This window comes from Cricetulus griseus, chromosome 3 (genome assembly GCF_003668045.3).
Source record: "Cricetulus griseus strain 17A/GY chromosome 3, alternate assembly CriGri-PICRH-1.0, whole genome shotgun sequence".
NCBI lineage: Eukaryota > Metazoa > Chordata > Mammalia > Rodentia > Cricetidae > Cricetulus > Cricetulus griseus.
The window spans coordinates 266,378,851-266,403,910 of record NC_048596.1 but is presented as its reverse complement, the minus strand read 5'-3'; the positions used below and the strand labels follow the sequence as shown (position 1 = coordinate 266,403,910).

Below are 25,060 nucleotides of genomic sequence, written 5' to 3'. Positions count from 1 at the left end.
ACTAGCACTTTGGTTTGTTTTGATTCATTGTTCGTGTGATAGCTATAAAATGTCATTGGGTTTTATTTTGCATTTTCTTGTTCAATGGGATTTTAATGCCTTTTCTTCTTAATTAGGTTTTTCTTTATCCATTTTTCTCCTATGGGATTATTTTCTTAAATTAGGATGAGCTGACTGGTGAGGTATAGCTCAGTGGGTGGATGTGCCTGCTGCTAAGTCTGGTGACCTGAGTTCCATCCCTGGGACCTAGATGGTGGAAGGAGAGGTAGGATTTCCGTGGGTCATCCTTTCGCTGCCGCATGTGCTCTATGGCGTGTGAGTGTCTGCACACATGTGGAACACAGTACCTCTATAGCTATGGAGGACTGGTTACATTGACTGGAGTTTGCTTGTTTTCTAACTAGCTTTTGAGTTGAAGCAACTCCCATTTCACTCTCTCTTTTTAAAAGATTTAGTTATTTTTATATCTATTGAGTGGTCTATCTGTATGTTATCCTTTATGCCAGAAGAGGGCATCAGACCCCACTATATGGATGGTTGTCAGCTACTATATGGTTCTTGGGAATTGATTTTAGGACCTCTGGAAGAGCAGCCAATGCTCTTAACTGCTGAGCCATCTCTCTAGCCCCCACTTCAGTCTTTAAAAGTGATTTCAACCAAGCTAAATCACTTAAGACCCTCACCACCCTCTAAGAAGATGTTCAACTTAATAGTTCATTTAAACTTTGGAATGTAGGGCTTTTTAAAATGTATGGGTGTTTTGACTGAATGTTATGTCTTTGTACCATGTGCATGTAGTATCCATGGAGAATAGGAGAGGGCATCAGATTCCTTGGAACTGGAGCCATGGACTCATATGCCACCATTTGTGTGTTAGGAATGAAACCCAGGTCCCCTGGAACTGCTCTTAATTACTGAGACATCTCTCTAACCCCAGAGATGTAATTCTTCAACTTACTTGTTTCCAATTAAAGTTTCTCAGTATACTTATTGACCTATAGTGTTCTAGAAGTATTTTTTAAAGTTTAAAACTTATATTTCATTGATGGTGGTTTTTTTTCTGGTACATGTGATTGTGGGCACTCGTGCCAGGGTTTATGTATAGCTGTCACAGGACACCCTCAAGACACTGATCTTTCGCTTTCCAATTTGTTTGAGACAGGGTCTCTTTGTTCTCAACTGTGCTTGCCAAGGTTAAGTTGGCTGGCAAGTTGTGGAAATTTCTGCCTCTCCCTCCCATTTTGTCATGGGAGCCTGAAATTTTGTTCACCTGCCTCTGGCTTTATGTGGATTCTTAGATTTGAATTCAGGTTCTCACACTGGTCAAAAAAGTGTTTTTTGCCACTGAGTCATCTCACTAGTTCAGCTTATGTCTGCTTAAAGTTGGGTTTCATATCTGTTGGTGTTTGGTTTTACAGCTTTTTGTGGAAGTGACAGTTTTTTCATTGTCATTTTCCTGGTTAGTTTTGTAGTTGTGCCTTTTGAGTATCAGAATGAAAACTTGGGCAGTTTGTGCGCCCTGCTGTGTTGTGCTCTGCCAGGAGAGTTGGTATTATATACACTAAGGGCTTTGGCTCATTTGCTGGTCTGGAGATTGTTTCTGCTTGTCACTGGAGTGTTGTGAATGGACATGTCCCTGCCTTCTTGAAAGAAAACTTGAGCTTTAAATGCCCTTTGATTATAAAATACTCAGTTTGTAGTTTTTACTGATTTGCTTTTTCAAAATAGATTTTATGTGTTGGGGGATTTGTACTTGGTTGTACTCCCAAGACCACGTATGGCTTTGTTTCATAAGTGGAACCATAAATGTGGTACAGAGGAAGACATTACTCTCCCTTTTACAAAATACTTATTATGGAGAGAGAGAGGGAGAAGTGAGCACATTTGTCATGGTGCATGTATGCAAGTTGGTAGACAACTTTTAGGAGTTGGTTCTCCTCTTCCACTTTGGGCTCTGGGGATAGAACTCAGGCTGTCAAGCTTCTGCAGTAAGCAATTTTCTACTATTCAACCAACTTGCTCGCTCCCCTCTCATTTTCATAAACCAGAAAGTTAGTGCTGAAATTAAGTTACATGGCAGTTGTTGGCACTACTTGGAATTTAAGTCTTCAGGTTTTTAAACTCAAGGGTCTTGTTAATATTGCAAAAACATGACACAAAGATGACATTATTACAAAACATGCTATGTTTTAGGAAGTGGAAACACCAGTGTTACCGCAGATCTCTCTACCAATCAGCAGCTCTTCACTGCCTACCTTCAGTTTTAGTTCTCCTGTGATCTCTGCTTCCTCATCATCACCGGTCAGCCCTCCTCAGCCATTACCAAACAAGGTATGGAACCACTGTGTGAGTGAGGTGACTTCTGTTCCTACTCCTTTTAATCCAATACATTTTTAAAAGTAATTTTCCACTGTAAAAATCAGTAACTTGAAAAAAAATGGAAAAAATATAAGAGAGTTGGTACTGGGAATTGATTCTAGAGCCTTTTTCATGTTTGGGATGCTTTCCCTCACCCCAAGAAGTGGAAACGATGTTTTATTTTTTGAAATGTATATTTATAGTGGGAGTATTCCAATCTCATACAGTCTGTGCACTAGACCCAAAGTGAGAAAGTTGATCTCCAAGCAGTATTCCCAGTTCATGAAAAATCAGTTGTTAGTGTTTTAGGAAGTCAAATGTGTTTTAAATGGAAAGAGTGCTTCTGTTTCTTGGAAATAATTTTCTTAAAGTGTTCTATCATTCATTCTTCTTAAGTATCTATTTGTGTCATTTCTCACTACGACGAAAAATCCAGGTACAGACCTCTTTGGGCAGCACTGGCAGTCCTGTGTTCACATTTTCATCTCCCATTGTGAAATCTACACAGGCAGATGTGCTACCTCCAGCATCTGTAAGTACCAAACAGGGACATTTGATGACTGATTTCAAAGCCAAAGTATTATGTTTTAAAGTCAGACCTAGATTTTATTGGTAGTAAAACACTTTTTCCAAGTTAAAAAATAGGTGTACAGCAAACAAATGTTTTGTACATATTTAGTGCCTGTATGCATTTTCTTCTGTCATTTGTGCAGTTACAGTGAAGGTATTTTCATTAGTACTTTTCCGTTTGTCTCCAAAGAAGGACATTCATTTGTATTCATTTATCCCTATAAATTTCACATGGCTTGAGATAATATATAGTCAGGGTTCCCTTGTAACTTCAGACTGTCCTATAATGCTGATTAATTGCTCCCTGTTGTAGATTAGTTGAAAAGACCTTGGCAGCTGCATCATACTTCATTTAAAATCTTAATCTTGGCCAATTCTGTTGGGTATTGTTACAACGTATATATTTGTTTCTTTGTAATTGGGAACTATTTGGATAAGAATAATATATACATTTAATGTTCCTGTTCTCTAAACTTCCATCATATGTATCATCTTTGTATAATGCCTTTAGGTCTTTTTTGAGAAAAGATCTCACTGTGTAGCCCTAGCTGGCTGGAGCTCATTATGTAAAATAGGCTGACTGTGAACTCATAGTAAGATCAACTGCCTCTGCTTCCCAAATGCCGGGATCAGAGGCTACTCTTGGTTTGTTTTCAGATTTTTGGTTGTCGACTTGGTTTTTGTCAGAGTTAGGTAGCTGTTCTGTAGTTTTCTTGCCACCTTGTCCCCCAGACCTCATATTTATAAAATGGTGTTCAAAAGCTCAGGACCTGGGGATTAGGATCTCTTGACTATTTGATGTAATGCTTTGAAAGAAGAAAATGCATAAAGAATTTGCAGTGTTGTCTTTTGAACCGACATGCCATGGTGTTAATACAAGTTTTTATTTATTACAGTTTTCCATTCATTTATTCTAGATAGTATCTCATTATGTTGCCTAGGCTGACTTCAAACTGGGTTCAAGTACTTCTTTCTTCTTAGCTTCCTGATGTGGGACTAGAGCTATATATCAAGGTACTAGGTACTAGATTCATGAGTTTTAAGTTTGGGAATTGCAAAATATGAAAAGCTATCTTATTTATAACCAGTGAAATTTAGTATACCTTTTGCTTTAATGTAAAACTAAGTTCTATGTTTCATAATATTTTGACAGCTGAAAACTATCTTCTCTTTATAGATTGGATTTACATTTAGTGTGCCTGTTGCAAAAACAGAACTTTCTGGCTCTAGTAGTTCTTCAAAACCAATTTTAAGTAGTTCAGGTAAGTGAAAAATATGTTTCACAGTCTTTACAAAATAAAAACCAAACTTACATGTTAGGGAATCACTTCAAATTCTCCTTTGGTCATTCTTGAAAGTACTTTCATTTGAAGGAAATCAGCTCTGAAAAAGTCACTGGAAGCTATTCTAGCAGTGGTTTTTATTTATTATAGTGAGTCATTTTTAACTGTTGTAGTTTGGCTCCAGCAGATTAATGATGCATGATTTCTGAACTGAAGAAACACTGCATCCCTGAATGAAATTAGTCAGGTCATTAAAACAGGTTTTTGTGGTGGTGGTGGTGGTGGGTTTTGGGAAATAAGACATCTTAGTAGAGTTCCCTAGGTCAAGAATTTGAAGCAAGGATATTTTACACAAGAAGGAAAAGGAAATGGGCACAGTGGACTCATGTCCTTTGTCATAAGGCTATAGAAATAGCATTAAGTCTTAAAAGCCCTTGCCTTCCATGTAAAGAAATGGCTTGATTAAGACACATGCACACATACATGTACACATCTATCCCATACTGGTCCTTGGTCATGCTAGGTGGCTATGGTTTCTTGTTGGCTAGCTCTGTCTAAATTAACCCATTTTTAGTAATCTAAGTAGTACCATGTGGTCTTCTCTTACTGGAGAAAGGGTCCGGGCCCCTTACTCCGATTGGGTCTACATTGCATCTTTTGTCTGTTCAGAGTCTCCACAGAGAAGAGCCTTAGCACTAGTTTTTTACTTTGACACTTTGTTGTTGTTGGTTTTTTTTTTTTTTGGGGGGGGGTGTTTTTTAACAGTGTGTACACATCATTGGCTGTCCTGGAATTCAGGCTGGCCTCCAGTGCAAAGAGATCCTGGTGCCTTTGCCTCTGTGTCTGCCTCCTGAGTACTGGGATTAAGGGTGTGCCTCATCACATCAGCCGCATTGGTTTTTATACAGGAGAGAGGGAAATAGTAGTTAGGAAGTGACAGCAGTGTACTGACTGTGTGCAATGTTGTAATAGCAGTTAGGAAGTGACAGCAGTGTACTGTGTGCAATGTTGTAATAGCAGTTAGAAAGTGACAGCAGTGTACTGACTGTGTGCAATGTTATAAGTAGAGACGTCAGTTGGAGGTTGTGGTCCTGTCCAGAAGTGTTTTTCAGATATTTACTAAACATCCTAAAAACCCTAAATCTTGTCTTTAAAAATGTGTATTATTAAACCAGGAAGAAAAAGTAGTTAAGACATAGAAGTTAGAGAGGTTTTGGATTTTCTAGGCATCTGAACATTAAGATGACCCATAGGCAACAACAGAAAGGTCCCAGAATTGGATGAAACAATCCTGTAATTTCTGTTGCAATTCTTATCAAATTAGTTCCCTCCCCACCATCCCCTCCTTCCCTCCTCCCTCCTCCCTCCTCTCTCCCTCGTTCTTTTTCTCCGAGACAGTGTTTCTCTGTGGCTTTGGAGGCTGTCCTGGAACTAGCTCTTGTAGACCAGGCTGGTCTTGAACTACCAGAGATCCACCTGGCTCTGCCTTCTAAGTGCTGGGATTAAAGGAGTACGCCACCACCACCTGGCAATTAGTTATTTTCTTAAATGTTCCTATGGAGTTGAGGGGAAAAAAAATCCTTGAATCGAACAATTTCAAGACTAGTTTCAAAGATGGAAATTAAAATTCTCGAGTTTCAGTAAAATTTTAATAGTGGAGTACAACCAAGTACACATTGCCCCCCCCCCACATAAAATCTATTTTAAAACAAGCAAATCAGTATGCCATAAAAACTACAAACTGTATTTTATGATCAAAGGGCATTTAAAGCTCAAGTTTTCTTTCAAGAAGGCAGGGACATGTCAATTCACAACACTCCAATGACAAGCAGAAACAATCTCCTGACCAGCAAATGAGCCAAAGCCCTTAGTGTATATAATACCAACTCTCCTGGCAGAGCACAACACAGCAGGGGACTTGCTAAACAGTCCAGGCTGGTCTCCAACTTGCAGCCATCTTTCCTCCTGAGTGATAGGCATTTTTGTTTGTTTGTTTGTTTGTTTGTTTGTTTGTTTGTTTGTTTGTTTTTGAGACAGGGTTTCTCTGTGTAGCTTTGGAACCTATCCTGGCAGTCGCTCTGGAGATTGGGCTGGCCTCGAACTCACAGATATCCGGCTGGCTCTGCCTCCCGAGTGCTGGGATTAAAGGCGTGCACCACCAACGCCCGGCGTGATAGGCATTTTTAAATGATAAAAGTTGTGAGAAATGGTGGAGTTGGAAGAACACACACCTACAGATTCCACTCATAAATGTATCCATCACCAACTCCTAAAAATTCAAGACACAATAAAATGCAGTTTCAAACAAAACCACAAAATAAAAGAACATGTGGAGGTCAAGATTAATTACTTTGTGAAAGGAGCTAGTTTTTTCATTGATTCTAATTTCTGTCACATTGAGGACATTTGTCCTTAAAGTTTTGTTTTTCCTGAGAGGGGTGGCTCACAGAAACACTGGGGAGACTGAGGCAGGAGGAATGAAGTTTAAGGCCAACTGTGTTAAGCTAGCTTTGGCTACATGTATCTCAAACAAAATTAGGGGACTGGAGAGTGGCTCAGTAGTTGAGTCAGGACTGGCCACTCTTACAGAGGAACTGGGTTCATTTCCTAACACTTACATGGTTGTTTACAGCCACCTGTAATTCCAGTGCCTGAGCATCCTGACTTCCTTTTTTTGGCCTCCGTAGGCACCAGGCATGCACACAGTGCATATATATATATGTGCAGGCAAAGCATACACATAAAAGAAAAATACAATAAATATATGAGAAACCATTAAAAATTACTTTGCCTTATGTTTACTAAAATCAATGAAGTTGTTGAATAAAACCAAAGTCTGACAATCACTCATCTAGCCATTATCAGCAGCTGCTAATCTCTAGACACAAATCTTATTTTTTAATCTGCTCTACCAGTTATACTTCATAAGAAATTTTTGTGGACTAAGCATTCTATTGTCTCTATATTATAATTCATTCTTACTATTGAGTATTATAACATGTTTTTCAGTACTGTAACTGTAACTGAAGGATATTTTTAATGATAGTATGAATTTCTAGATGTGAGACCAGTTAAAAAATTACTTTGGTCTGTTTTTTTAAATTGCTGTTTGAGCAGCTATATTATCCCATTTGCCATATCTGGCTAGTACTTCAGTTTGTCTTCCAGATAACTCATTGGCTGACTGTTGTCTTTATTACCCCTTTCTCTGTGTGGGGTTTGTGAGGGAATATACAGTGTAAGAAAGTGTTTTTACTTTTGCAGTGACAGATTAACTCTGCTCTTTGTTACTTGTCCATTATTTTTGAATTGCAGTGACTTTTTCAGATGATCAAAAAGTTGTTCTTGAAAAATCCCTTTAATTTGAATCCACTGATTTTTTTTCTTGGCTTAACAACTTATGATTCAAAATTACAGCTCAAGATAGCATTGTAGTGAATAGTTCAAGTTACAAGAAGCGAAGTTCCACTTGTGAGGACCCTTTTACTCCTGCAAAGATTCTGAGAGAAGGAAGTGTTCTAGATATTCTGAAAACCCCTGGTAAGTGAGTGGCTGCCCTTGTGATAGTAAAAATCTTTATTGCAAACTTGTGGTGTCATGAATGTTGTTAGAATTTAAGTTTTAAAAAAATACAAGTAAATGGTAACTTGTGACTCTAATAGATAATAATGCCATATAAATTCTTTCATGAGAACTATGTTAGAAACTTTAATTCTTTGTCATTCAAGGATTCTATTAATAGGGAAATCTTATCTCTTTAAGTAGTGAATGTAGAAAGAAATGTCACCTTTTACTATCTTTTATTGTGTATTTCTCTGATGAAAGCATTCAACTACCACCCTACATTATTCTCTAGTTTGGTATATGAGGCTAAGTTTGTGAAAGTGTAACATACTTGAAGGATAATGCTCAAGACTTGAAAGTTAGTAGTTAATACAATGTTCATTTTTCTAATTAACATTTTTATATGTACTCAGGTATAGTATAATACTTTGGTTTATCTTTATAAACCTGTAGTGATCAGATCAGGGAACATAGGTAACTAACTTGAAGAGGTTGACTAGAAATGAAATAGTACATTTTCAATTTGAAATCAGAAGAGTTCATAGTTTGAATTGTAATGAGTAGTATTTGGATGTAAAGTTGTTGATAAATAAAGTACCCAAATACTACAGAATGAAGATTTATTCAGCAGACATGTTCAGTGTTTAATGGGTTAAGGTTTGAAAAAAACCCACCTCTTTAACAAGGTTCAAAGGATTAGGTTGTTAGGGTTCAGTTCCTCCTTTTATAGATAGTACAGGAGGTATGGCCATATTCCAAAGTACATGGACTAGTATTACCAGTTATCAGGCATGGCCAAATGTGTAGCTTTTTCTCACAGGTACATTTAGAGCTATATTTTGCCTTCATAATCTTGTTCCCTTTTAATTAAACTTTAAGCAGAAAAACAGAGTCTTCTGATGTAGGATAATGTTCTTGTAAAGATTTGTTACTTAACACGGGTTTAATAAAATACTGATTGGCCAGTAGCCAGGCAGGAAGTGTAGGCGGGGCTGCCATACTAGGAGAATTCTGGGAAGAGGAAAGGCAGAGGAGACTCAGTCGCCAGCCAGACACAGAGGAAGCAAGATCAGAAGACCTTACTGAGAAAAGGTACCAAGCCATGTGGTTAAATATAGATAAGAATTATGGATTAATGTACGTTGTCAGACCTAGTTAGTATTAAGACTGAGCCAAACAGTTTACAATTAATATAAGCCTCTGTATTTATTTGGGACTAAACGACTTTGGGACCAGGCCAGACAAAAACTTCCTTCCACAGACTTCATTGGGAAAATCTGACAATGGAAGGAAAAAACAATACAGTGGCTCCCAGAAAATTGCTTCTGAGATTTTGCCAGCCTGACTGATTGCAATTAAACCCATTAGCAGTGATAGGGAACTGCTATTCATGGACAGTATGCTGAAGTTCATGGATATATGATCCCTTTAGGCTAAAAGCAGTTCCCTGGGTTCTTTATTTTACTTTTTTGAATTCAGGGTCTCACTGTGTGATCCTGGCTAGCCTGGAAATTCATTGTGCTAGCCAGTTTGTCCTCAAACTCAAAGTGATTTGCCTGCTCCTGCCTCCAAAGGGCTGGGCTTAAAAATGTGCTCTACTATGCCCGGTTGGATAGTATCTTGATACCACTAGAAACCCTTTACCAATCTTTCTTTTCTGTGGCACTCAAGGCCACAGATGCACAGATCCCTGATGGTGTTGGTGCATGTAACATGAAAGGTAGCTTGTTTAAAGTAGACATTTCTTAGGCATTGTGTCAGTAGTTTAGTGAGTCAGCTTAATGAAAGATAGCCTCCTTACACCCCATAGTTTCATGTTAACATTTTTCTTGTCAAAATACACCTTTAGTTTTAATAAAAGTACTCTGGAATTGTATTGAAGAGAGATTTCATGTATTTGACTTGAGTTTATATCATTAAAATTCCTCTTCGTGAGGACAGGTTGTGTCTTAATCTCTTTGTGTTTGTAGGCCTGTCTAGAGGATTTGTCACATCTTTGTTGGGACTTTTATCAAACGATGCCCTCTTAAAGCTTAGTGTAATTAAAGATATTCCTTGGACTAGACTTGGTGGTGCACACTGTAATTCTAGCACTTAAGAGATTGAGGCGGAGGTGCTGAGCTCAAGGTTGACCTCAGCTAGTGATACCCTATCACAAAATAGTCTTACAATCCTGTTGCATATTGGAGGGACAACTTTCACTTAGTTAATACCTATTTGACTCAGCCAGAGTTACTGAATGTATAGATCACAGCAGTGGATTAAGACTAGGCAATACCCAACGATTACAGAGATTGAAGTCATTTGACTTAGCTGTGGGAACCCCTAGAAGAGATGGATGAGGAGGAAAACTAAGCTTATTGCTACAGGGAGCAGAATGAAATGAGGACAGCAGTGGTACCTGATAGTAAGTTCAAACGAGAGCATCAGACTAAAAAGTTTTAGAGGGAGAAAGTGATATGTAAAGATGACCCATTTTCATATTTATAGAATTTTAAGTAGGTTTAAATGTCATACATACCCATATTAAATATGATTGTGTAAGTATTTAAAAAAAAACTTTGGTCATTTTTGGATCAAAAACCTTAGTTGTTCTCTTACTATTAACCAGGTAATAATGTAAATGTTTCCCTCTCATAATTATGTTGCAGTTATTGCTTTGATTAGAGCTTCACTGCCTTATTCTAAAAGAACATTTTCTTTCCTCATTGTAGGGTTTATATCACCAAAGGTTGATTCTCCTGCTGTTCAGCCCACTACTACAAGCTCAGTGGTTTATACAAGACCAGCAATAAGTACTTTTTCTTCTAGTGGAATTGAATTTGGAGAAACTTTAAAAGCTGGCTCATCATGGCAGTGTGAAACATGTTTACTCCAAAACAAAGTCACAGACAATAAGTGCATAGCCTGTCAAGCAGCAAAACTATCACCGAAAGAAACTTCTAAACAGGCTGGAATTGGGACACCAAGCAAAAGTGACAAACCTGCTTCTACATCAGGGACAGGCTTTGGAGATAAATTTAAACCAGCAGTAGGAACTTGGGATTGTGATACCTGTTTAGTGCAAAATAAGCCTGAAGCAGTAAAATGTGTAGCTTGTGAAACACCTAAACCTGGCACTGGCGTGAAGCGAGTCCTTACATTGGTGGTGACTTCAGAAAGTCCTGTGACTGCTCCCTCTTCTAGCTGCACTGTGACCACTGGTACACTAGGATTTGGAGATAAATTCAAAAGGCCTGTGGGATCTTGGGAGTGTCCAGTATGCTGTGTTTGTAATAAGGCAGAAGACAATAAATGTGTCTCCTGTATGTCTGAGAAACCAGGTATGTTTTATGGCTGTACGGAATAGTTATGCTCGTTACTTAGTAGAACATTTAACGGTGAAACATTTAATAACAATCCTGGTGTTTTAAATGGTTCCAGATGAACATTTCTTGTTATATCTTGGTTTTTTAAAAACCACCTGTGGTTTATAGTAATTACTAACCTGTTCACTTAGAATAGGTTGTGAACTGGTTCATTCTATACTGTGCCTGCTTTTTCTGTGTAGTGTTATTGGAAATATTCCTTTTTGTGATAATTGGTGTGGTTGACAAATGGAGATACTGAAAGCTCTCAGAATGGGGCAGTCTTTCTCAGACCTTCGTGCCTTGTCTCCTTTGTAGAAATGAGGCTGGTGAGTGGTCTTTTAAGGCAGTCATGCTTTATGCTAGTGTCTGCTTCTCAATATTATTGGTGCCATCTGGAGCCATTTGCTGTCTACCAGATTGTGTAGTGATTAATTTAATGAATTTTTGGTGAAAAACTCTTAACTTGGTTAGAGTTTGGTTTGAGGCCCCTATTTCTGTGTTCAAAGAATGACTGCAGATTGGTTGTTGAATTCATTTGGCAAGTGTGTGGGGATATGGATAGCTATTGTTGATATGTTTGTCTTAGGAGTTAAGAATGACTGCAGATTGGTTGTTGAATTCCTTTGGGAAGTGTGTGGGGACATGGATAGCTGTTATTAACATGTTTGTCTTAGGAGTTAAGACTCCTATTTTTGTCACATTAGCTGTGGAGATAAAGATGACTTCTCTAATATGAGGCTCTGTTAGTAGCCAGATTCCTTGCCCTATCTCTTGAATCTAATTTCTTCTGGTGTCAAAAGTGAACTGTCAGAATTCTTACTACAAAAATATTTGACTCTTCCCAGCTGGCTCTGTCTCCTCACCTCAGAAAAAGGCATGCAGGAAACCAGAGCTCTGAGGTGACGGATGGGTAATGAAACTTTGAATCAGGAAGTAGAGCATGCAGGAACAATGGACTCCAATGAATTGGTTTGAAAACAGCACCTGCTTCATTCTGGGTACAATGCCCTGTCAGCAGAGAGATGATTTGGTCATTTTTTTTTTTTTTTTTTTTTTTCCTAGTTTTCAGATAGGATCTAACTATGTAAGCCTCTGGTTTGGAACTTGATGCTTACAGACACAGCCTAAACTTGACCTGGACCTAATAGTTCCCTGCCTCTGCCTCCAACTCTCATTTTATTTTTTAGGGGGAAAAATTATGTGTATCTGTCTGTTTATCAGCACATGTGTGCTAGCATGCAGAAGCCAGAAGAGGGTATTGGATTCCCTGGAACTGAAGTTAGAGGTGATATCTGGGAACTATATTCCAATCCTATACAAGAGCAGTATGTGCTCTTAACTTCTGAGCCATGTTTCTAGGCCCAACTTTTTATTTTTTAAAGTCACTTTATTTTATTTATGAATGTTTTGTCTGTATGTATGCATGTATATATATGTATGCAATACCACATGTGTGCTTGGCACCCTTGGAGGTCAGACTAGGGCATTAGATCCCTAGAACAAGCATTAGGGATGCTTGTGAACAGTGTACTTCAAGGTAGCAGAATTTGGAAGGACATCTTAGGAACTTTGTTTGAATAATATAAGTGACAGATAATGGTGATAATCAGATGGTAGAATTGAATAAGGAGGAAGGATTTAGAACAATGTGTGGTTAAAGACAGATTAATTTCAAATTGCTGAAATTGACTGGTGTTCAGAGACACATGTGAGGCCTTTGACTCCTTCATAGGGACTACAGCTCCTTAGGGCTGGGATACAGATTTAGGGGGCATAGGAAGTAGTTTGACATTTGACTCAGGGGAATAGATGTGAGTTGAGTGGATTGAGGAATAGAGTTCCAAACCCAGCTCTGCAAACCTAAGGGTCCGGAAGGAATCAAACATTGATCTTGGGTTATTCAGACAGGGAAAACAACTGAGGCAGAATAACCTCTGAAGAAGGTGCTAGAATAAGACCAAGACCAAATGTTCAATTCCCAGCACCCACGTAGCAACTCAGAACTGTCTGCAATTTCAGTTCCAGGGGACTCAATGCCCATGGCAAAACACCAGTGCACATAAAATAAAAATAAATTAAAAAAAATAGAATAGCAGAAGGATAAGACTGACTGTACTTGAGAAATATGTGAGACTGGGGCCTGCTAGGTAAAGCAGGGAGGTGTGGATGGCAGCTGGAGATAAAGAAATGGTTACACTGGTGCTTAAATCCCTGAGTGAAGGTGAGACTTTGTCAGGTGGGAGGTAGGTCAGTGATGGGCACCAGACAGCAGTTTTGCTGGCAGAAGAGAAGAGAACATACTTTAAAATGCAGAGACTTCCCATAGCTATGAGAGGAGAATGAAAAGGCGGAGAGTGTTTATAGATTTGGGGACCCAAAACCAGAGACACATACTTTGAAATTGACAATATAGATGACCATGTGTATTGCCTGAAGTTTACATCTTGTATTTTAGAAGTCTGTAATAGTTGAAAGAATTTGGACATTGTTATAAGGATGTGTGGCCCTGGCTGGCCTGAAACTTGTTCCATAAGCCACACTGGCCTTGAAATCTTAGAAATATGCCTACTACCTCTGTCTGTCTCTTGGATTAAAGGCCATGTGCCAGCAAACTCAGCAAAAATTTAGTTTTATACTCCCTAATTTTTCACATTTTCTTTATAAAAATGGTTACTGGGAATCAAACTCAGTTCCTTGTTTTTGTAAGATATGCACTTGACTGACTGAGTCATCTCTCCAGGTCTTTACCCCTAATTTGTGAGGATGATAGCTGACCTTTTTTTCTCTTTCCATGCGTGTCTGTCCGCTGTGTATGTTTATATGGTATGTGTGTCTGTGGTGGCCTGATGTTAACAGGACTCTCTTTGACCTATTTTATTTTTTGACACTGGGTTTCATTAAAACCCTGAGCTTGCCAATGTGTGGTTAGTTTGCTTAATAGCTAGCTTGTTGTGAGGAGCCCTTGTTTCTACCTTCCAAGGCTACAATTATAGGTGGGGTATGCTTACCCAGTGTTTGTGTGAGTCCTCAGGGATCGGAACTGTGGTCCTTTTGCTTGTTTGCAAGTACTTGAACCATTAAACCATCATACCAGCCCCAAATTTTAAACAAACTGGGAATAGTTCAAACTTGAATTTAGGAATAACCTCACTACTGAACAAGGTTAAAAGCAAGATGTTCATTTGCAATGTTAAACGAAATCTGAGAAGTCTGTCCTATTTATAAACAATTAAAGGCTTCCTTTCTGTTTTTATGTGTTTGGGTGGGGATAAAGTAACATGTTCATCAGTTTCCCCATTGCTTTTAGGTTCAGTATCTGCCTCAAGCAGCAGCCCTGTGTCTGCCTCTCCGTCTTCTGGAGGCTGTCTAGGATTGGATAAGTTCAAAAAACCCGAGGGAAGCTGGGACTGTGAAGTGTGTCTAGTGCAAAATAAACCAGACTCTACCAAGTGCATAGCATGTGAAAGTGGAAAGCCAGGCACAAAGTCAGAGTTTAAAGGTAAGGTGTTGGTGAAGAAATCCTCTAATGCCTGGTTAAAAGTGAAGTGTGTATGCGGGGGCAGATTTGTTTGTTTGTTTGAGACAGGATTTCTTGGTGTAACAATCCTGGCTGTCCTGGGTCTCACTTTGTAGACCAGGCTGGCCTTGAACTCACTGAGATCCGCCTGCCTCTGCCTCCCCAAGTGCTGGGATTAAAGGCATGTGCCACCACCTCCCAGGCCTATTTGTTTTTGTAAGGTACCTATCCACTGAGTAATTATGTAAAATGAGACATGGTCCTTGTTTTTTTGTTGTTGTTGTTATTTATGGATGACACCAACATTAGTTGCATATCAGCGTCTTATGCCATCTGTGTATCTGGGTAAAGAACTTTGTGTTACCCAGTTTCCAGATTTGGGTATGAACTTACACCCTTAGGACTTTACTGTAAGTCATTTAGCCTCTGAGTATGTCTGGGTAACAGAGAACTCTAAGCAGACATGGTGACATAACCATGTACTCCAGCATTTGCATCATCCAAAAGCCCTGCCTTACTCAGTGGACAGTGTATGTTATTTTACATACCCTGTCTCTGGTATTCTGACACCAAGTGTCAGCTGTGGTCCTTTCCTTTTCCTGGGATATGAATTCATAATTGTTTCTCTTGTTCATGGCTGATACCTTTCCCATTGATTTCGTTACTGCACATGCCCAGTAGTCACATTCCAAAGCCACTGGGCCACTTGAGTGCATCAGCTTCGCTGTTGAGTAACCTAGCAGTGAGACTTGGAGCGCTTCCTGCAGATGACTGACTGTTGAGTATTTACATGGACCATGGTCATATCCAAAGGAAAAATGCTTTTATATTTATTGATTATTTTATTGAACTATATGTAAAATGGGTATCAATAAATGTATTTACTCCCAAAACAAAACCTAGCCTTCTTTTTGGTTTTTCGAGACAGGGTTTCTCTGTGGCTTTGGAGGCTGTCCTGGAACTAGCTCTTGTAGACCAGGCTGGTCTCGAACTCAATAGAGATCCGCCTGCCTCTGCCTCCCGAGTGCTGGGATTAAAGGCGTGTACTACCAACGCCCGGCTAAGCCTAGCCTTCTTAGTACATGAAAGTACAGGAAGAACTTCACATGGTCATTGAATATATGAAGGCTGGCGTTTCATTTGCGGTACTTCCATGTAGATTTTATAGTCAAAGCTGTACAAAGCTTAGGAAAGAAGACATATTTTAGAAATTTTAGACCTGAATATCAGGGAATTTCTGAACAGAGTTAGCCTCCAAAATGGGAATACAGAGGGATTTCTTTCTCTCTCTCTTTCTTTCTTTCTTTCTTTCTTTCTTTCTTTCTTTCTTTCTTTCTTTCTTTCTTTCTTTCTTTCTTTCTTTAAGATTTTATTTATTTATTATGTATACAACATTCTGTCTCCACATATACCTGCACACCAGAAGAGGGCACAAGAACTCATTATGGATGGTTGTGAGCCACCATGTGGTTTCTGGGAATTGAACTCAGGACCTCTGGAAGAGTAGCCAGTGCTCTTAACTTCTGAGCTGTTTCTCCAGCCCCTACAGAGGGATTTCTATATGCTAGGCTTTATTTTAAAATTTACCAGAGTCTTATGTTGCTTTCAAACATTGCAAATCAAAAGTCAAAGTTTTGATCCATAACACCCACTTTATGTTCGTCTGCATGATTGGTTTGGCTGTTCTTTCATTTCCAGGCGAGTAATGTGTGGCTTATCTGTTTTGCGTCTAATTAGTAGTCCTTGTTTGGAGTCAGTCAAGTACTTCATGCTCAATTTCTGCTGCAAGAGAAAAGCTCCAAGGAAATAGATTTTGGTCTTAATCACTGTAATGATGTTTATCTTTATAAATATGGCTTCATTTCATATCTTTTTAATGCTAAATATTTTTAAATGCTTTTGTCAACAACATAATCAAAATATTTAAAAATTGAGATCAAGGGTCTCCTGTTTCTACTGGCTCTCTTTTCAATTTTTTTGTCTCTCTACAAAGGTAAGAGGCACGGCTAGTTTATCACTATACCTTCCAAAAGTGCTTTACACCTGTCCTAAGCAAACACATTGCCATTCTAGACCCTCCCTCCCTTCCTCCCTCCCTTCCTCCCTTCCTTTGTTTCTAGACAGAGTTTCTTTGTGTAGCTTTGGAGCCTGTCCTGGAACTCACTTAGTAGACCAGGCTGGCCTCGAACTCACAGAGATTGACCTGCTAATGCCTCCTGAGTGCTGGGATTAAAGGCGTGCACCACCACTTCCCGACTCTTCCTTGTTTCTTGTCAGAAATTATCACCCACCTTTTCTGTTTGCCTCAGTTTTTACAAAGGATATAAGTAAAGGATAAAAGGTTTTTATCCTTTTGGCATGTTTTTGACTTTTAATCCTTCATTGATAACTGCCTGGATCTCATAGCATTTTGTGTGTCTGAATTTATCATAAGACAAATCCCAGCTATAAAATTGCTGAGGCTCAGAGGATATATGATTTAGGTTTTTGTGGGTTCTTTTTTTTTTTTTTTTGTAATCATTGATAGAACTATATATATCTCAATACTTTGGATGCTGCTGTAGCCCTAGCTACAGGATAGGGAAGTGCCTACTTCTCCCAAGTATACACGCCTATCATCTTTCTTGACCTTCCAGTCTTACAGTTGGAAGTGGCATATAGGCCTTTTCAGGGGTTGTATTTGTTAGGGTAAGCACATTAATTTGGTGTTTTTTTTTTGTCTGTGTGTTTTCTATCTTTGAAGGCTTTGGGACATCTTCATCTTTAAATCCAGCACCCTCAACCTTCAAATTTGGTATTCCATCGTCCTCCTCTGGACTTTCTCAGACTTTTGCAAGCACTGGAAATTTTAAATTTGGAGATCAGGGAGGATTCAAGTTAGGAGCTTCATCTGACTCTGGGTCTACAAACACCATGAATACAAACTTTAAATTTTCTAAACCAACTGCAGGTTTTAAATTTGGAGTGTCTTCTGATTCTAAACCTGAAGAAATTAAAAATGACAGCAAGAATGATAATTTTAAGTTTGGACTTTATTCTGGCTTAAGCAACCCAGCTTCTTCAGCTCCATTTCAGTTTGGGGTATCTACTCTTGGGCAGCAAGAAAAGAAAGAGGAGCTCCCTAGGTCGTCATATGTAGGCTTTAGCTTTGGTGCAGGTGTTAGCAACCCCACCACGGCTGCTACTGATACCACAGTGACCTTGGAGAACAAGAGTGGCTTCAACTTTGGAACTATAGAAACTAAGAGTGTCTCAGTGACTCCTTTCACATATAAGACAACAGAAGCAAAGAAAGATGATTCTTCTGCCACCAAAGGTGGATTCACATTTGGTAAAGTGGAGTCTGCCTCTTTGCCATCTGCCTCAGTGTTTGCTTTGGGAAGGACAGAGGAGAAACAGCAAGAACCTGTTACTTCTACTTCTCTGGTTTTTGGAAAGAAAGCCGACAATGAGGAGTCAAAGTCTCAACCAGTGTTTTCCTTTGGAAATTCAGAGCAAACCAAAGATGAGAGTTCTTCCAAGCCGACATTCAGTTTCAGTGTGGCAAAACCATCTGTGAAAGAGTCTGATCAGTTAGCCAAGGCCACTTTTTCGTTTGGGAATCAAACCAATACTACAACTGGTAAGTACTTAATGGCTTTATTTATTTATTGTTTATAAGTTGTATTTGATACCTTGACAATACAGGAAGTCAACAAATGACTGTCAGAAAATAATGGAGAATATTGGTTTTTGAAATCTTGAGGAGGGCTGGAAAGATGGCTCAGAGGTTAAGAGCATGTCTGCTCTTCCAGAGGTCCTGAGTTCAACTCCCAGCAACCACATGGTGGCTCACAACCATCTCTAGTGAGATCTGGTGCCCTCTTCTGGCTTGCAGGCATACATGCAGACACAGTACTGTATACAAAATAAATAAATCTTTAAAAAAAGTCTTGAGGAAAGAGCTCATGCTTTTCTGTTTTAATTGAACCAAATACCCATGGTTGGAATGGGATACCTACAGATCTAATTTTGAGAAATACAGCTGTAATTGAATGTGCAGAATGGGGCACATTATATATGTCTTAATGTCATTTGGACACCTTATAGTTGATGCATGCTGTCAGGGAAAAATCTTATGTTGAATTTTAGTTTACAAACAATTACCGATAATGAGTGAAAGTGAGGAACATAGAGAGTAAATATAGTTTAACTCTAAGAAATCAGGTAATTTGGGGAACTAGAAGGGGATACAAAAGCCCATTAAAAAGCTAAAGAAGGAAAAAAACTAGAGAAGGTTGTTGAAGTAAAGCCTTTTGCTTATGGAATAGTAGAAAGAGCATCATCTAGCTCATTATTGTAATGGGGTTTCCCAGAGCAGTGTTAAGGATGGACAGCTGCATCTGTAAGTGACTTTGAAATTGAATGATATAGGGAAACACTAAAACATTGACATAATGGTTCCTGTGTATAAAATAAGACACTGAGACTGGAGAGAAGGGCTCGGTAGCCATGCATGCTGTTCTTTAAAGATGATACAAGTTTGGTTCCCTGTGCTCATTTCAGGTGGCTCAAAACCACCAGTAGTACACACCACACACAGAGTTAAAATTTAAGATAGACATTGACCTTAAAAATGGAAGTTGGCCATTAATCAGTGGTAAAAGGAACACTCTCCAAGGCTTGTGCAAAACCCGGGGTTTTATCACGAGCACTAAACAGTGCTCTACAAATGAAATAACCTTGAATCATTGTGTAACTAGCCAAATTTGATCACACATAAAAGCAAAATGTAGCTATTTTCAGGCATGCAAAGATTGTAAATTGGACATGTTACTTGGAAACAATGAATAATAATCAACCCTAAAGTTGGAAATTCACATAATGGTAAGTTGTTTTTTCCTACTTGATATTTACTTGGAAATTTAAGAACAACCTACAAAGAAAATCAGAATTAAAATTATCATTGAAATGGGAAAAAAATGAGATGCTCTAATCATATTTGACCATGAACTCTTAATTTCACCTGTAGCAGTTGCCCATCCCATCTCTTGTGTACTGTTGGAGCTGAGATACTGGGAAAGTAGAAAGGAAAGTTTGTCAGATTGTAAACTCATCATTACCGTGTAAAAATCAGAAGGTGTCCTCTAAGTTGGTAGTCAGTAGTTGTACAGCATTTACATGACTTGTATTTTTTAATTATTCTAATTTACAATGGTGGTAATGCTGAGTAAATGCAGGAACATAGAAGATGAACTCATTCATGGGAAAAGTATTTTGTTCCCTTCATTTCAGTTCTTAGTTTTTGTATATCTTGTGAAGCTAAGTTACTTCAGCAGTTTGTAGGGAAAGTGAATGAACAAGGAATTTGAGAAGCATGCAGTGACAGCAAAGGGAATAGATGCACACATTGTTAATTTAGGGTTCCACAGAGTGTACTAGGTAGCAAGGGTTAGCAAGTGCTGAAGGGAAGTCAGTGCTGTGAGGAGGTTGATTTGTCGATTTGTTGATGTGGATAAAGTTAGGGTGCTGCTGCTATAATATGACAAACTGTACAGTCAAAACACATAAAAGTGCATCTAGCTTCTACTGTATGAATTTCTCCTTCCTCCTCCCTCCTCCTCCCTTCTCCCTCCCTCCCTCCCTCCCTTCCCTAATATGAGTTCTCTAACTGCATGTATGCCTTCATGACAGAAGGCATCAGATCCCACTAGAGATGGTTGTGAGCCACCATGTGGTTGCTGGGAATTAACTCAGGACCTCTGGAAAGAGCAGCCAGTGTTCTTAACCACTGAGCCATCTCTCCAACCCAACTGAATTTGGTTTCTGAATACAGTATCAAGTTAGATTTGGATGTGAGGCACTGTGTATTTCACATTAAATTTATATGCATAGACTTGTTATTTGAAAGTTGAAGGTCTTTGTATAAAGAGAAAACCCATAAACCATAAAAGATACACACTTTGATATTTTAAAGTGTTAGTAGATGTTTATTTGATGAGTCAGACTGTATAAAAATAATCTTAATTTATATTATAGAAAAAAATTGTTAGGCAATTTGTTTTTAAGGTTTATGTTTGTTTCTCAATTATTATTTTGCAGATCAAGGTGCAGCCAAGCCAGTTTTTAGCTTCTTGAACAGCAGTTCCTCTAGTTCAAGTGCACCAGCAGCCACTTCATCCAGTGGTGGCATATTTGGTAGTTCCACCTCTTCCTCCAACCCTCCTGTGGCAGCCTTTGTGTTTGGCCAGGCCAGCAATCCTGTCAGCAGCTCTGCCTTTGGTAACTCTGCAGAGTCCAGTACATCTCAGTCCTTGTTATTCCCTCAAGATAGCAAGCCAGCCACCACATCCAGCACTGGCTCAGCTGCCCCTCCCTTTGTGTTTGGATCAGGAGCCAGCAGCAACAGCACTGCATCATCGGGGTTCAGTTTCGGAGCTACCACATCAAGCTCTTCAGGTACTTTAGTAATAGGAGGGGGAAAAGTGGATTTTGTAGTTGAATTGGATTTGCTATAAGTGTGCCAGTTGTAGCACATTCTTGCAGGTTCTAATCTGTCTCGGGTGCCTTGAGTGCCTCAAAGTCACCTACATGTAGGATGTTGCAAGTTTCCACCTGTGGAGAAATAGCAGTTTATGTTCAGGTTATATATGCGTTAACTCTCAAGAACAGTTCTTTCAAGCTGGGCTTGGTAGTACACGCCTTAAATCCCAGCACTCAGGAGACAGAGGCAAGTAGATCTCTGTTACTTGAAGGCCAGCCTGGTCTGCAGAATAGGTTCCAGGACAGCCAAAGCCACACAGAAAAACACTGCCTCAAAAGGGCGGGGGAGGGAGAGTCGGGGGAGGGAGAGGAGAGAGAAAAGAAAACCTAATTTCAGGAAGAATATATAATTTTTCTAAGTTGCTTTTTGGATTGTCAAATTCCTAAGCAGCCAGATAGTGATAGTGGTGATAGTGATATATGTGAGCTCTCTCATACAGTGTACCCAGAGGAAGCCTTATATGCTGCATCATTTTAGGAAGGAATTGTTGAACCTAAGTACTAAGTAAGTTCCAGACTAGCCCTGTCTTAAGTACATTCCTCCTCCTAGTAGAAGATTGTTGGTTGCAATAGTGGAGAGTTTGTTATTTGAAGTTTTTGTTAAATTAGTGTATGTTTTAGTAAATAGTGTCATTGGTCTAATCATCAAAGCTTATGATCAAGGTAAGAGTCTGAAAAATGGCCTGAAATTGGCTTGTGGGTTTACAGAGCTTTTCAGGAGTAATCTCACTACAAACCTGGATGTTGTTGATTTAAGTGTTTCTTGGCCTCCAGGATCCTCCTTTGTATTTGGCACTGGACATTCAGCACCATCTGCCAGTCCAGCATTTGGTGCTAACCCGACCCCAACATTTGGACAAAGTCAAGGTGCCAGCCAACCTAACCCTCCAAGCTTTGGCTCTATATCATCTTCAACATCGTTGTTTTCTGCTGGTTCCCAGCCTGCACCACCACCTACTTTTGGGGCAGTGTCAAGCAGCAGCCAACCTCCTGTGTTTGGGCAGCAGCCTAGTCAGTCTGCATTTGGCTCTGGGACAGCTCCTAATTCCAGTAAGTTGAGTAATGACACGTTGTATCTGTTCTTTGAGTCTGGTGGCTTAAAATAGTGTTTTGTTTTGCTTGTTTTTTTTTTTTTTTTTTGAACTTTGAAACCATGTGTATATCTTATTTTCTAATGTTTTATACTTAACCGTGAAGTGTGGTGTTTTACATTGTAGAGTTTTAGTCACTGCATTTGATGGCATTAAAGGATATTTAAAAGTATTTTTTCCTCTGATGTCTCTGTTTCCCTGTAGGCTGCCGTGGAGTAGGGTTTTGATTTCCTTTGGGAAGTTAGACCTTACTTGTGCTGACTTGTCTCACAGCAGTTGGATAATACTGCTGTTCCCTCTGCATATCACCAAAAGTTCTTGTGGCTTTTTTTTTCTTTTTTAAATTAATTTTTTTATTTAAATCAAAAACAATCTTACTTTACATCCCAATCCCAGTTCCTTCTTCCTCCTGTCCTCCCATTCTCCCCCATCCCCTCATCCCACCCCCATCCATTCTTCAGAGAGTGTGAGGCCTCCTATGGGGGAATCATAAAAGTCTGAATTCTTCTTTTTAAGGCTAGTCTTGGGGATGGGGGCAGGCAATCAGCATCACCAGGAAGAATGGAAATTTCACGAAGATAACCTCCTCCTTGGAGGCTCCTCCCCCAACAAGTTTTACATACTGCTTGGCAGGAAACAGGAAATAGGACTTTTAGCTGCCTTTGTTTTCACTGTAGTATTGTGTTTTTATTAGTAAATACAGGATTGTTTAATTTTTAAATCTTGGTTAATTGCAATATACAACATTTTAGATACTAATTAAATCAAGAAACATCAATATTGAAGATATAAAACATAAATTTTGTGGTTCCTAGACATTGATGCCTTTTATATAATTTGTATTATTTATGATGTAAAAATAAGAATTAACCCAAATCTTTGAGTAACTTATAGCTAGACTAACTAGATTTAAAGTTCAATTCAGAAACTAGAATTTTTATCTGAATTAATACTGAATAATAAGAATGTATTATATGCATATTTATAAAGACAATGAAAATTTGATTATTTCAAACATTAATTTTGTATAAGGTAGGAGTTCAAGGTAAGCAAACAGTTATAAAAAAAGTTATGATAAGATGAAACATATTTTCATTTATAACTTCATTAAAATCAAGATTAGTATTATTTTATCATTTATAAATATACCAAGTAGAATATTACATGTCATATTTTTCAAATCTAATTACAAAAATATTTAAGAAACATAAAAGGTAAGAAAAATGTTTTCTCAACTGTCAGTGGTGTTGAAGATGAGTGTCATGCAGCATTTTTTTATTTGAATTAGAAGCAAGATTGAATTACATGACAATCCCAGTTCCCTTCTCCCTCCCTTCCTCCCCTACCACCCCCCCAACTAAAACCCTACCTATCCCATATCCTTTCTTCTAATCTACACCTGACTCAACCTTTCTGCTCCCTCATGACCTCAGCATTCTTTCTTTTCTTCCCTTCTCATTCTCGTAGCTCCCTCTCTCCCTCTTCCCATGTTCTCAATTTGCTCAGGGGATGGTGACCCTTTCCCCTTCTTCAGGGGATAAAGTTTGTCTCTTTTAGGGTCTTCCTTGTTTACTAGTTTCTCTGGGAGTGTCGATTGTAGGCAGGTAATCCTATACTCTATGTCTAAAATTCACATATGAGTGAGTACATACCATGTTTGTCTTTTTGTGATTGGGTTACCTGGTTCAGACTGGTTTGTTGGAGTTCCATCCATTTTCCTGCAAATTTCAAGATTCCATTGTTTTTTTTCTGCTGAGTAGTACTCCATTGTGTAAATGTACCACATTTTCTCTATCCATTCTTCAGTCGAGGGGCATCTAGGCTGCTTCCAGTTTCTGGCTATTACAAATAATGCTGCTATGAACATGGTTGAACAGATGTCCTTGTTGTGTGAATGTATTGCTTTTGGGTATATGCCTAGGAGTGGAATTGCTTCTTGTGACTTTTTAAATTCAACTGATTGTACTGTATTTTAATACGGCATTCTTTCAAAATTTTACCATTTGATCTTTCTAATAGAATTATCTCATGAAAGAGTCATAGTGTGGAAGCTTGTATGTGTGTACAGACAGCTGGAGGCACATGTGATTATACTCCTCTTTCTTTGCTCTAATGGTGACCACTGTCCTGTCCATTGGACTCTAGTTGACTGATACCTCTAGAAAATAAAGCTTTGCCTGATACTTATCTATACAGTGGACTCTTGCTGTGTGCACCTTGCTTCTTTGCTCTTACATTTTCTGTGTTGTGCTGTTGCATATGGTTCTGTCCCTGCTGCAGAGTGGTTGTCAGTCTGTTCATTTACTGTTTTGTGTTAGTCAGTTTTGACTGTCAGGAAATGCTGTGTTACATGTTATAGAGTAGAGGATATTAACCTTTTGGGGGAGCACATGTGTTTCTCTTGATGCGCTCTGAATAGAAAGGTTACCCCATAATTTAAAAGGTATTTATTACACACTTCCTGCTGGGGTTTTCCACTTCACATGCTGCCACTGCTGGATGACAAACTTCTTATTTGGTTTCTATGTATTTTCCATTTTTTTGCAAATTCTTTTATAAGTATTTTGTCCTTTAGTTTCGTTTGGTTACTGGTTTGTAAGGTTCATCTTGTATTCTGGTGTTTGTACTTAGCTCATGTGTGCTCTAAATTCTCCTGTTTTGTGGTAGCCCTGGCTGGTCTTTTACTGGTTCTATAGAACCAGGTTGGCCTTGAACTCACAGAAATTCTTTGCTCTGTGCATCCTGAGTGCTGGGACTAGAGGTGTGCATCATCACGCCTTGCTGAGATCTTAATTTTTCATATGT

At 38.8% G+C, this 25,060-nt stretch overlaps 1 protein-coding gene across 1 annotated transcript in view; it reads left to right on the top strand.

Moving 5' to 3' along the window:
- The window catches only part of Nup153 (nucleoporin 153), a 53,319-nt gene that overhangs the window by 26,402 nt on the left and 1,857 nt on the right, over positions 1–25,060 (top strand). Inside the window, exons 12-20 of the mRNA XM_027410002.2 lie at positions 2,194–2,331; positions 2,795–2,890; positions 4,106–4,190; positions 7,629–7,751; positions 10,490–11,098; positions 14,433–14,624; positions 17,386–18,264; positions 20,724–21,080; positions 21,939–22,214. Of these exons, the coding sequence (XP_027265803.1) occupies positions 2,194–2,331; positions 2,795–2,890; positions 4,106–4,190; positions 7,629–7,751; positions 10,490–11,098; positions 14,433–14,624; positions 17,386–18,264; positions 20,724–21,080; positions 21,939–22,214 (2,755 nt within the window). The remainder of the gene's footprint in view (positions 1–2,193; positions 2,332–2,794; positions 2,891–4,105; positions 4,191–7,628; positions 7,752–10,489; positions 11,099–14,432; positions 14,625–17,385; positions 18,265–20,723; positions 21,081–21,938; positions 22,215–25,060) is intronic.